The 14120-nt window shown below is 36.0% G+C and overlaps 1 protein-coding gene across 5 annotated transcripts in view; it reads right to left on the bottom strand.

The window, feature by feature from the left end:
- Positions 1–4694: 4694 nt before the first annotated feature.
- Positions 4695–14120, bottom strand: part of PAIP1 (poly(A) binding protein interacting protein 1) — a 32112-nt gene continuing 22686 nt past the window's right edge. For 4 of the 5 annotated variants that reach the window (XM_032281317.1, XM_032281325.1, XM_032281300.1 and 1 more), the window contains exons 7-11: positions 13096–13202; positions 12455–12572; positions 11625–11679; positions 8083–8176; positions 4695–5895 (exon numbers count right to left, since the gene is read on the bottom strand). In XM_032281317.1, the coding sequence (XP_032137208.1) occupies positions 5802–5895; positions 8083–8176; positions 11625–11679; positions 12455–12572; positions 13096–13202 (468 nt within the window). In that variant the 3' untranslated portion in view covers positions 4695–5801. The remainder of the gene's footprint in view (positions 5896–8082; positions 8177–11624; positions 11680–12454; positions 12573–13095; positions 13203–14120) is intronic. The other variant, XM_032281306.1, reaches the window with a different exon arrangement.

Genomic DNA, 14120 nt, shown 5'->3' with positions numbered 1-14120 from the left:
GAAATAAAGCAGGTGTGGTTAAAGCATGGTTAGGGAGGAAAGTAGCCTGAAGGGAAAGGAATCCTGGAGTGGGGTACAGAGATGGGCAGGCAGAGTACAGAACATTAGGGATTTATGGACTCAAGATTTATATTCTCTGACACCAAATTAGGAAAAAAAGAGGTCTCTATTTTTGGCCAAGTTTTTTTTTTTTTTTAACAGCTTTATTGAGGTATAATTGTTTATTACAAGGTGTTTAAGTAGGCCAGGCATGGTGGCTCACACCTGTAATCCCAGCACTTTGGGAGGCCGAAGTGGGTAGATCACCTGAGGTCAGCAGTTTGAGGCAAGCCTGGCCAACATGGTGAAACCCCACCTCTACCAAAAAATACAAAAATTAGCCGGGCATGGTAGCAGGCACCTGTAATCCCAGTGACTCAGGAGATTGAGGCAGGAGAATTGCTTGAACCTGGGAGGTGGAGGTTGCAGTGAGCCAAGATCGTGTCACTGCACTACAGCCTGGGTGACAGAACAAGTCTCCGTCTCAAAACAAACAAGCAAGCAACCAACCAAAAATCCAAAAACACACACACACACACACACACACACACACACACACACACACACACACACACACGGTGTTTAAGCACACATGGCAGCACCATGAGATGGGGAGCAATCTAACCCCCTAATTTATCTTCATTTAAAAAAGGCTGATATATAAATTAATATCAATCTTACATTAAGCATAAATAAAGGCATCGTCAGACGATCACATTTGTATTGACCTGTAACATCAGTTTGCATTATATAATGCTAACTTAGGTCCTATCTCACCCCCACCTTTTACCTTCCAATGTCTAAAAACCTCCTATATAGAAATCCTATCTACTACAGAGTTTTACATTAGATTCTTGGAACTGCTAAGTAGAGAAAGGATTGTAGGATGCAAGAGTTGATATGGATAACTTGGTAGAAGGCTTTTGAAAAAGCAACAGTAGAGATCATGGCAGCTCAGATGCAGCACCTGGGCAGCTCAGATGACAAGCACAGCTCCAAAAAATATTTAGGAGATTGACTTTATATTTGGTGATGATTGAACCTGGGGATAAGGGAGGGTTGAATCATAAGCAATGCCAGGGTTTCTGGTTGGGACAAGTGGATTGGTGGCAGTGCTACTAATGAGAGGGGGATAAGAGGAAGAGCAAGTTTAGTGACAGCATGAATTTTGTTAGTCCACCTGGTGGAAATGGTAAATCAGTAAAGGTCTGCAATCAGGAGGTAGAAACAAATCTGGAGGTCACTGCCTGATAGCTGCTAACTGAAGCTACAGGAGAGGATGAAGTAGTCCAAGAATATTGTGACACAAGAAAAGAATGCTTAGCACTGAACTTTGAAGAACGCTATTATGTACAGATTAAGTAAAGGAAAAGAAGCCCACAAAAGCTATGAGGAAGAACAGCATAAAGATTGAAAGTAAGTTAACTGTGTCCTAGATGCCTAGAGGTTTTCAATTTTAGTGTCACTTAACAATGTCACATATTGCCACAGGAAAAGCTAAGAATGAAGTCTCTCCAGGACTTAGGGACATAGAGGTCATTGGTGACTCTAGTGAAGGCCACTGTATACAATGGGGGCAGTTGCCATTGTGGGTTTTAAGCGCAAATAGGAGGTAAGGACATGGAAAACATGGGAAGACACTTGAGAAGTCTGACTGTAAAGCAAAGATAGGACTGTGATTGGAGAGAAATATGAGAAGCAGATTTCTTCTGATGAGAATGGCATGTTCAACAGTCCTTGCAAAGAGCAAAAGTAGAGAGGAAAAATACAGACCAAGTAACAATAGACTCCATGAGAGAATGAGAGGAGATAGGATTCCAGCACATGTTAAGTAACTGGCCTTTAATAAGAAAAGGGATTTTTTCTGTACAGGAAGAGGAGGGATGAAGTGAATGCAGATGCATTTGTGTACATGGGTATCATGTTTCTTTTGTTTTTTCCCTGTGAATTAATCAGTTAGGGGGTGAAAGCGCCTTTAGAGTGAAGGTTTGAAATAGTTCTAGAAGGATAGAAGAGAAACACATTGATTTTTGTCAGCATTGACAGCCTAACTGAATGTGCTAAGCATGAATTTACAGTGATAAAAACCAGAAACATGACCTCCAGCTACAAGAATGCAGAAGCAGGGTTGGGTTCATTCAGGGTGGGTGTTTTGCCAGGCTAACACAATAGAGCAGCAGCACACATGAGCTTAAATTATTTACATCTGCTGAAGTCTTATCAGCCAAAGACCACTAGGCTCAAGCCTGTCTTCTGACAAAACTGTTTATTGATTTGCAAGCAAGGGAAACAGAAACAGCAAAGATGGTGCATTCCACAAGAGAGCAAGGTGTGCCATCTTTGGTAAGGTCTGAATTCCTACTGCAGGGTTCTGAGCAAGCTCTAAGGGAAGGGAGACCAGTTCTGGGTTGGATGCTATTTCTGCAGCAAGCATAGAAGTGAGAATTAACTAGGGATTGGTGGTGCTTTAGATGAGGGCAGTTTAGCAAATGGATAACCCAATTAATAGATGAGTATAGCAAAGCAGGTCTAAGGGTGTCACAGGTAACAAAGCAGTGGTCACACAAGGAGGGAGTCATGATGGTATTTTATAGCTGCTGCAGGACCTAACAGTTTCCTGTTAACTTTGCAGCTGTCTTTATCTGTCTGTCCCCCTAACCTGACAGTGGTTGAGCTGCTTTTTTTTTGTTTGAGCCACTTTCAGTCCTAGAGTTTACTTTCATGCCAAACACCCTCCTCTCATTACATGTGATTTTTCTCCCTTAAGTACAACTTAATCCATATTCATCTGTCCTCCCTAAAGATTTAATGAAGTACCTAATTATAGAATTAAGCTTGATTTCTGATAAGACCCAACCTAGAGTGAACCTCCAGTTTCTTAGACCATCCCCCAAATTACCCAACCAAAGCCCAAATCCTATCATAGGTTCTAACACACTCTTACTAATGTACCCCATAACCCCAAGGTGTGTGTTCTCCTTCACTGCAACAGTAAGCTCAACATGTGTGTACAGGTATGTTCCTGGTAGTCTATGCCTGGTAGTCTATGTCTATAAAGACACAGGGTCAGAGTTGATGACACAACTTCTAGGTTAAGACCAATATTTGTGTTTTGTTGCCAGAACACAAGACTATGATATTTACTAGCACCTGTGTCTGCTCATTGGAGAATGATCTTTCCTCAAGACTTGCTGACATGTTTCTGTTGAAGGCATGGCAATCCTAAAGGCCAAAATTTGTGGAAAGGGGCAACTCTTCCTTTCATTATGTACTTGTGTGGTCAATTATGCAAAGTCTGGTCAACCAAACATCACCAGGCTCAAGCCATCAGTTTTAAAATATGGCCACATGCTCCTGATGGCCTCCTATCTGAATATTGTTTTAGTGACTTGCTTAGAACCAAGAGAATATAGTGGAAGTTAATGCCGTATGACTTCCAAATGCAGGTTCTGAGTCTTTTGAAATGGCCCCTCAGCATTCAGCCAACATGCTGAGAGAAGTCCAAGCTACATGGACAAGTGAAGTGTAGATGGTTCTGGTGAACCATTTCAATCTAATCTTGGCTTTAAGTCATCTCAGTACCATGACTCCAGATGATTATAGCTACCAGATGTTCAAATTACCCCCAGCCCTATTTTCCTGGACTAGGCCTCAGACATCAGACTAGAGAAAAGCCATCTCCATTGTGCCCTCTCCAAGTTCCTGAATCATAGAGTCCATGAGCATAATTAAAATGATTGTTTTAATATGCTAGGTTTCTGTGCTTTTTTTTTTTTTTAATCAAGAATCACTAATACTGGGAATAGATACTGATCTTGTTAATAGCTACTGTGAGTAGAGCAATAGTTGGTGACAATGAGCTAGTAGGTAAATACTGGATAGTTATTCACAAAGCAGCTGCTAAAGGTTTCAAGTATATGCTGTTAGCATTCCTTGTCTCTGGTCTACCGTATTGCCCCATCTCAACATCTCCTCCTCTCCCTCCAATATTTGCAGTCAGTGCTATCTTTAGAACTGCAGATTATTTTAATAGCTGCCATGTTACAGGAGCCATTTTGAAAAAAGAATTCTTACTACTACAATGCCCAAAAACTCCAATTATGTACAAACTTCCCCTTTATAGAAGGAATTTTAAAGTTTTAATGTTTTATGTTTGTTTTTCAAGGTAGACTTGTTACTGAATTCTTTAGAGAATGAATAAAATATCGGGCCGGGCGCGGTGGCTCAAGCCTGTAATCCCAGCACTTTGGGAGGCCGAGGCGGGTGGATCATGAGGTCAAGAGATCGAGACCATCCTGGTCAACATGGTGAAACCCCGTCTCTACTAAAAATACAAAAATTCAGCTGGGCATGGTGGCGTGTGCCTGTAATCCCAGCTACTCAGGAGGCTGAGGCAGGAGAATTGCCTGAACCCAGGAGGCGGAGGTTGCGGTGAGCCGAGATCGCGCCATTGCACTCCAGCCTGGGTAACAAGAGCGAAACTCCGTCTCAAAAATGAAAAAAAGAAAAAAAAAAAGAATGAATAAAATATCTTCTAATATGATGTCTTTGATTTCAAACCATTAAGTAAACTCATTATGTCATATATACAAGTTCAACAGCAAATTATTTAAAATACCAGATGCCACTGCAAAAATTTACAGGAAACAGAACTATTTAAGGTTTATTTTCAAAGTCTAATTTTAATTCAGACTGAACAAACAAGCAGAAAAGTGAGAAAGCTAACTGTATTAGCAGACACTGATGTACCAAATGTAAAACAGTGGGTTATTAACAGAACTATTTACATGCATATTTACAAGCAATCCTTTTGTACATAAGTTTTATTTTTAGTTAGCTGGAAAAAGATTTGACATTAGGTAAAAATATTATTTATTAGGGTTGAGGTGGTACCACATTATAGTAAAAGTATTAGAAAAGTGACCCTCAAGGTGTATCAATTATAAAGCAGATGAAAACCTGAATGACAAATATCTAGTAAAATTCTCTAGTAAAAAAGTTGATGCAACCCGTGCTACAAAATAAAAGTGAGAAAGCCATATAAATAAAGCAGAATAATGTTCTAGGCCTTAAGGTAATGAAGTTAGTCAGTTGGAAAAAAAAAAAAAAAAAAAAAAAGAACAATTCTAGAATTGAAATAAATCTTCGGTGAAGTCTTGGTTTGTTTAGCTGGAGTTCACCAAGTCGTTTTTCTTCCCCCATGACATTTAAAAAGCCCTTAGTATCAAATAGCATCTGCATATATAAGTCAGCTGTTGATGATGTATTCCAAGACTTTAGTGCTAAAGATTTTCAAGATTATGATTCGTATTTGAAATTCAATTCATTGGGACACTAAACGTCAAACTAAAATGAAAGCTATAATACTCCTACTTAAAAAAGGATGCTACATTTCTGCAGTAATATGTATTTCCAGACTAAGACTTTTTCCCCTAAAGAAACGTAGAATTTAAAGGATAAGCATCTAACCAACTAGCAAAATTTTCAACATTTCATTTATTTCAAAATCGATTTTATTGCAGCCAAAACAGTAGAATTAACTGTACATAATAAACTATTATATATATATACACATTTTAAGTTATAGGGAATAAAGTTTATTTTGGCAGATAGTGTTAAACAAAATTAAAGTTGCATACATTAGTAATATAACTCAACATCCTTAATTTGGTATAAGTATGACACATTTTCTTGCTTTCCTGTGTTCTGCTAAATCACCATACCTAAACTGCTTTATAAAACTGATATGCTGAAATTTAACTTTACTGTTTTCGCTTACGCTCTGATTCCAAACAAAACTTTTCATAAGCTTCTTCTATCTCTGGGTCCATCTCATCATCAATATCATCCAAGTATCTGTAAGAGCAAAGATGATTTGTAAGTGTAAGGTTTTTCAATTCAGAAAATGTCTATGATGCTAAGTCATGAAAAAAAGAATACAACTTTCCTAGACTGAATTATAATAGAACACAAGCCTAACCTGAGAATTACATTAATGGCAGTCTTTGGACAACCAAATGCTTAATTTGATCATCTACTATACTTTCAGACAAAGTCAATTTCTATAATCTGAAAGTTAAATCAAAGGCTTGACATATAAGCTTGGGGCTCAAGATTGATATTAATAAATTTACCTTACCAATAAACAATTACACTATAACTATTAATATAACATAATTTCAAATATGCCATTCACCTCTAGTGATGCACTAATATTTTATGTCTACTTAACAACAGAAAGTGTTATTCCTGCTATGATTTCTGCCGGGTTATTCCCATGATGACAGTTTTGACACATTCCCATTTATTTGGAATCAGACTTTCATAGAAAGCTACTTTTGAGATCATCAGATTTTTTTCCAACTATTAGGTAGTTTAAAGTGGTGGAAAGCAAGGCTTCCCATAGTTAAGTATGGGGGAAAGATTTAAAGTGTCAATTAAGGATTTAATCTACACATTCTTACTGAATGCCCATAGCCATCTTAAAAAGATACACATTATGATCATCTTCATTTTGGAGATGGAAAATAAAGACTCTGGAAAGTTAAGTAAACAATGTAAAATTTTAAATGTGTGGCGGGGCCAGAATTTGTCTGACTCCACGTCTTGCCCCTTTTTCTACACTTTTCCTCCACAATATGATTCTAGCTACACCCTTCCCCGCCCCCAATAATCCAATCCTTTCCACCTACAAGTGTGAAAAAGCAATCTTGCCAATCCTACCAACTGCTGATGGGTTCTTTTCTGTTTCTTCCCCATTTCCAATACAGGGCCATGTGTTGAAATAACCATGAGTTCATTAGGGCAAGAGAATATGATGCTTACCCAAACAAACTTAGGAGGATAACCTGAAGTTCAATGCCACGAACAACTTTATCCTCCAGTGGTATACCCAAGTAGACTTAACTTTCCTAGTTCTGCCTGGATCCTTAAATCCGTATATTTTTTTGTTTCCTATTAAACTAGGATATAAATGTATGGCAACATTGTATTTCTAGATCTCAAACTGACCCATAATTAAAATATCAATAGAATAAAAGTGGTTCACTTTTAAAAAAATCTACAACACAGGAGATGAGATATAAAAAAAAAATAAGTTCAAGATATTTATTCCCTCCCATCTCCTACTTAGGAAGAAAAGAAACTAAGTAGCTTGTCCAAATATACACAAGTTGTTAACAGATTTGGGATTAAATCTCACAAGTTCCTGGTCCTTTTATAAGAAAATGTAGTGCAATCTGATGGTGAATATGTTAAAGGTATCTTTAATTACGAAGAGTGGCAGGTGAAGAAACAGATAAAAGATCTTACAGGAAGTTTTAGAGCTTCTTATTTTGAAGTCTAGGTACAACAGAATCTATTTAATCTCAAAAGAAAAAAAAAAAAAAGACTCAAGGAGAGATACTACTATTCTTATTTTATAGATGGAAAAGCAGACACAGAAGTTACCCAATATCTTACAGTAAGTTTTAGAACTTATTTTAAAGTCTAGATACAATAGAATCTGTTTTTTTAAAAAAATTATGCTTCAGTATATTTTAATGGTTATCTTCCTCAACTATAGATTTTCCGAACTAATCTGTGAGTTAATAAAATTTTCTGAAAAACTTTAGTACATAAGCGCTACCACATAACACCATCAAATCAAAATACTGAAATGCCTTTTTTTTTTTTTTTTTCCTGAGACAGTCTAGCTCTGCCTCCCAAGTGGGAGCGCAGTGGCACAATCTCAGCTCACCGCAACCTCTGCCTCCTAATTTCAAGTGATTCTCGTGCCTCAGCCTCCTGAGTAGCTGTGATCCTGGCTAATTTTTTGTATTTTTGATAGAGACAGGTTTCACCACGTTGGCCAGGCTGGTCTTAAACAACTGGCCTCAAGTGAACTGCCCTCCTCAGCCTCCCAAAGTATTGGGATTACAGGTGTGACACACCACGCCTGGCCTCAAACACCATTACTTTATGAGCTACTTTTTCTAGTCTAATCTCTACCTACAAATTAGACAGAAATTTCATGAAGAATGTTAGTAACTAAAGAAAACTTACGGATCACCAGCCCCTGCTAAATCTGTTCCATTTTCTTCATAATCTGGAAAAAAGTCCTCTCTTTCAAGTAACTCTTGATATTTCTCTTGATAATCTGTAAGACAACATAGGAGAAAAACTAAATGCTGAAAAAAAAAAATCACATGAAATGTCCCCTAAATGTTGTTTAATATTATGACTTTTAAGTAGATCCAATGTCTAAGTAACAGTAAACTACCAATTATGTAAATAAACAGCTTTTATAAAACTTATTTTCTAATTGGCTTTTGTCCCCTGCATGCTCAGAAATCTTAGTGACATATAGTACTATAAGTTGGAAATCAAAACCACTGTAGGTGATGTACATTTATGGCTAATGTATACTGTTTACATTCTCTACTGCTGCTTTCCATCAGTTCTGAGAATGGGGGATTTTCTTTCCCTTTCTTCCCAGAGAGATGGGGAAGGCAGCTACCTGGTAGATGTTTCCGCTCTGCCAACTTTCCCTTCATTGAGTCCTTCAAAGTAATATAAAGGTGACATTAGAGCTCTCTATCTGCCTTGTCTTAGGAAGAGTTATTGGATACCTTTTAAGACTAGTACTTCTGAATGAAGTCCTAATCTCTGAATTAAAAAATCAATCATCATCTATTAAGACTTAAAATTAGTTTCTTATGAACAGAAGCCAACAGAAATTTTGAAAGGCTATTGCAATTATATTAGACTGGGTAAAAGCCATGTTTTTCCGAGACTGTGTCAGTCTGTATAAAACTCTTAACTCCAGCTTCAAGGGCTGGGGATATTTTGATACCCAATTTTGACAATTTAGAGACAGTTTTAACAATAAAACCTTCCTGCTACAAATGCTTGAGGTACTAGGTAAGACAGGCCTTCTTTTAAATGTATGATGAGAGTTCACAGAAGAGAAAAACCACGTCATCAGGTCACAAATGAAGAAGGAACTGAAAGCCATATATGAACTGCAGCTGCTGCAGCTGGGAGGTTGACAGATGGTGTTGATCTTAGTAACTAAGGGACTAGGATTAAAAAATCCACAGAAAGTCAGAAAGCAAGGTATTGGCCCAATGTGAAACAGGAAGATGGAATCCATGCTCCACACCCAGCTCACCTGCACAAACCTGGGACCCTCAATGGGCTGGTATCTTAAGCAAAAGTTGCATAAGGAAAAAAAAACCAAAAACAAAAAATACCTCAGTGGTATTTTAACTGAGAGAGATAGCAGGGAAGCTTAGTTGTGTCCACCTGGGTTTGGAGTGGGGACACAGCACTTCGTAGAAATTGGTTTCCCAGAGAATTTTTAACAATGGGCCTCCACCTCAAATTCTTACTACCTACATAAAGAACCCCTATGACAAGAAAATAAAAAATCTGTCCAAGTCAGTGATACCCACTCTGGCTCCTGGCAGAAGCAAATGTAAAACTATTTTGGATAAGTTTCTATAATTCAATCAGGGTCATATTAATATGAAACTTAAATGGTTTAAGAAAAAAGTGTGTGAAAAGAGCACAAATGACAAATAACTGTTAACAAAAAGTATACCTGGGTAAAAGGTATTCCTCGTACAATTTTACTTTTGTAATTTTTCCGTTAAGTTTGAGTTCATTTCCAAATGAAAGTTTAAGAATGACAGTTAAAGAAACAATTTTATGTGTGATAAGAAATAACAGAAGGGTTATAATAGATAAAACAAAAATAAAAAACAGAAGTAAGCATGCTGAGAATGATGAGAAAAAAATAATTTGAAACTCTGAGAAAAGGTCAACATTATTTGAATAAAATGCAGAAACAAAATTCAGCTTGATTTTTCTGTAAAACTGTAAGATTTCATTTACTTCCTTGAAGTATAGCAGATTTAAAAACAACCCCTAAGAAAAAGAAACTGAGATCTATTGGCTGTCTTCATTATTTCTTTTCCATGAAAATGAAACTGAAAAATCAAACTGAATTTCTATAAAACCAGTCACTAGAAACAATTAAGCCGGTCTGACAAAGATAAAAACAATCAAAATAAATCAAGGTAATTTTTAAGAATAAGAGGAAAGATTTGTCTTACCAGACATAGCAAGACTCATAGTAAGGTAAAAATAAGTAAGTGTAGCATTGGCATAGAAAGACATTAACAGAAAAAAAGATTCACACAAACACAGGAATAAGACACACAATTTTATAGAAGAGTTACATGGTATACAACAGAGGGGGCTTAATATAACTAGGAAAGGAAGGATGATTTAATAGCTATTGTTGAGACACTAGTCAATGGAAAATATTTAATTCCTATGATATCATCCTATATAAAAATTGCTCTGGTAGATTAAAGACCTTAATATGAAAAGCAACAATGATTTTTAGAAGAAAACGAAGTGGTAAGGAAACTTTCTTAAACCACAAAAAGTACAAACAAGACTCACAAATTTTGTTTACATTAAAACTCAAAGGTTCTACATGACAAGACATTATAAACAAAATGCCAAGATAGCCACATACAGAGAGAAACAGGATAACCAAAACCCTCAGCTGACTAAGAATCACTTTTTTCTAGATTACACAAGGAATTACAAATCAGTAAGATAGACAAATAATTGAACAGAAATATAAGCGAAGAGTATAAGCAGGCAATTCTCGAAGGAAGAAATCAAAAAGGTCAACAGGAACAAGAAAAATTCAATATCACTTGTAAGAGAAATAAAATATTAGCAAGACAGAATTTCATACAACCCGACGGACAAAAATTAAGTTTAGTAAATATTGCCAAAGATGGGGAGCAGGAGCCCTCATATGCTGCTCTCGGTAAGATTAAATGGCATAATCATGCTGGAAAACAATTTAGTAACATTTAGTGAAGTTTAAGATGCCCGTAGCATGTAACTTAATTCTACTTCCTTTCCCTAAAGAAACTTCTTTGTGCTAGAGGCACAGGACAGTTAATGCTTACAATCCAGAGGAAACATACGGGAAAATTCCAACCATAAGCTGGTTGCAGTTCATACCAAATGGGAAAAATTTCTCTTCCTCACCCTACAGTCCCATCTATTACAATTAAGACAATCTTTCTATGAATGATCCTCTTCTGGAAGAGGAAATGTGCAGAGATTTGGATTTTAATTAACTCTCACCCACCAGGTATTAATAAAATGTGTAATTCTTCCTGTCAACAAGTATTAATCCCTATTAATATATATTGCTGACTATGCAGTGAACTAGAACCATATTTCCCCTCCAATCTAATCATCTGAAAGCTTAAGAGTATAAAAACAAATATCAGAGGAAATATAAAATTATAATAGTTGCATTTAATTGAGAATTCTTCCCATCCTCTGTTAAGTGACAAGACACTATATGTGGAATCAGATTTTCATTTGAAATGGTTCAAGTGGTCACTATGAAGAGCATTACTATATTAGGCAAACCATTACACTGGTATTTTAAAATGATGTGAAGACATCAAAAAGTTACAATTTTGTGCTGGTGAGGATGTGGTTTTCTGTAAAATTACTGCTTTACTAAATAACCGGGAGGGGGGAATGATTGTGAGACAACATACCTGGATCAGCTGCAGTGAAAGGAACACCATCAGATGTATAAAATGTTGGTTCATTCTAGGATGAATCAAAGTGATACAAATATGTAATCATTTCAGAATTGATTTTTGTAAGTACAATAATGATGCATGGCTGATGTCACTCGTCTGCACCTGATAATGCAAGAACAAGCAAAAGAACCTAACTTCCTAGTAGCCATTTTCATTTCACTGAGAAAGTCTATGGTTTGAAACTATGGGTTTCAGATTTCCATTATATTATTTCAAGTTCTTGTGGTTCTAATGGTGCTGTCTATTGTCTTTTGGTGAACTGTTCTGTTGTGCATTGTCATTTAGTGTCAGTGCATTTTTAGCTGTGGTTTCCCCCAACCCCACCATTTCCTTTTTTAAGAATTTCCAATCCCTGGGCTGGAGGAACATTCCTCCACAGCTGCTTTATGTTTGATCATGTCAGGAGCTTCAGGGCATCATTGGCCTAGTAACCATTTTTATTTTCTTATTTTTCTTTACTACAACATGCAAAGTAAGAGTCTGAGGTGCAGGTTCCTGGTTATGAATTCTCTGGAAAAGCTGCTTCCTGGCATCCCTGTGCTCACTTAAGTCCAAGCCTTGTCAACCTCTCTTGCCACCGGATAGATCTCTATCTAGTCCACTCTTTCACTGGGGAATTCCAGGCCTCTTCATTTTTTCAGTCTGATGGCTGCAATGTCACTCAAAGCCAGTGAAGACAGTTATTAGGCACCAAATTCTGAGAACAGCTTTACGTAGCTCTTCTAATTTCCAAAATCGAATTCAAGCAACAAGCAAAACTTAAAATATAAACACTGGCATACCATAAAGTAGTTAGGATCATTTTCTGGTGTTGCTTCTCTGTATGTTGAAGTTGCATGGACTCTACCCCAGTTACTTGACCGGAGTTCCACAAGCTTCAAGAGCATCTGTTTTACATCTCTGAGACAAAAGTTGAAAATAAGTTAGTGTATCCACCATAAGGACTGTTGGACCCTAAAATATCTCAGATTCCTAAAATTTTATTTCCTGAATTTAACATGTACATTTGATGCCTTGACTTTCTAGATATTTCCTATCTGACATAAATTCATTTAAAAAACAGCCTTGCATTATGTTCCACATAACTATGACTATATGGGCCTAAAAGGCAGTGGCTATCCTTCAAACATTTTTATGGGTCCTACTATACTTACACCAGTATTTTTACTTGTTAGACAGTTACTATCTGGATCATTCTTTCAATTAACTCATATCTTAACATAAGAAAATTAAGTTTTTCAATTTCTAAATGTAATTGAGCAAAAATGTCCAGTGAGCAGAAACTGTAAGTAAAATATTCCTTTAAAGAAAATATTTTTGCATATCTGTTATCCTTCTGAAGTATAGCAGAGTAAAAAACAATATCTAAAGAAAAAGCAAGAAATTGACATATACTGGCTATTTATATTACTTATTTTCCTACCTACTGCAGTTGGCATCTAGTACAACGTTTTCAATTCTCTGAATAATTTCTTCCATATCCATCTTTCCTTTTTCCTTCCAAGCATCTTCCAAAACTGATCCTGTCAACTAAAAAAGCAGGTGTCAATAAAATAAGAAATCCGATAGTGTATTAAAGAAATTCGAAAAGGATATCAGTTTATTCCTTAAGATGAATTTAGCAAGTTTAATATTCCTAATTATTCTCTAATATTCAGTTATCTCCACACCCTCTATGTTTCCCTTGACTTAGAAAAAATTAAGAATTAAACTATAGCAGAACTTTAATCATGGGTTTTATGTCAATGACTATGTTATAATCTCTATATGACTAAGATAGGCCATTAGATTTTAATGAACATATCTTTTTTTTTTTTTTTTGAAATATACAACGTGCAACAAAGTTAGAAGCTTTGAATTTAAAAAAAAAACACAAACACATTTCATCAGGAAATAAGTGAGTTAAGGATTTAAACAGATAATTTATAGAAAAACAAATGGCTAATAAACATGAAAAAATGTTTAAAATTATTAGAGATCAGGACAATGCAAAGTAAAATGAGGTTTTTGTTTTTAACTCATGATCTACAAAACAAAAACCAATATTAATTATATCCATCACTATAAGGATGTAGTAAGAGATATAGATGGAGATATATTCTGGTTCAGCATTTAGAAGACAAACTAGCCATTATTTGTCGTAAAGTACATATATGCTCATTGACCCACCAAATCCGTGTTTACGAATTTAACCTACAAAAGTATCTGCACACATAAAGACAAGAGAAAAGATAACTAGCAATGCTGCAGTGGCTAAACTGAAGATAATCCAAATATTCATCAATAAATCTTGATAGATCTTATGGAATGGATAAACAATGCATACAATGGAATACTAGGAAGTTATTCAATAAACAGGTAAATCTGTGTGCTATGGAAAAATCTGTTTCATTAGATGGCAAAAAAAAAAAAAAAAAAAAAAAAAAAAAAAAAAAATTTTTTTTTTAA

This window comes from Sapajus apella, unplaced genomic scaffold (genome assembly GCF_009761245.1).
Source record: "Sapajus apella isolate SASKATOON/1434 unplaced genomic scaffold, GSC_monkey_1.0 scaffold1, whole genome shotgun sequence".
Classification (NCBI taxonomy): domain Eukaryota; kingdom Metazoa; phylum Chordata; class Mammalia; order Primates; family Cebidae; genus Sapajus; species Sapajus apella.
Note: the sequence above shows the minus strand (reverse complement) of the source record. Positions and strands in the feature narration are given on the sequence as shown.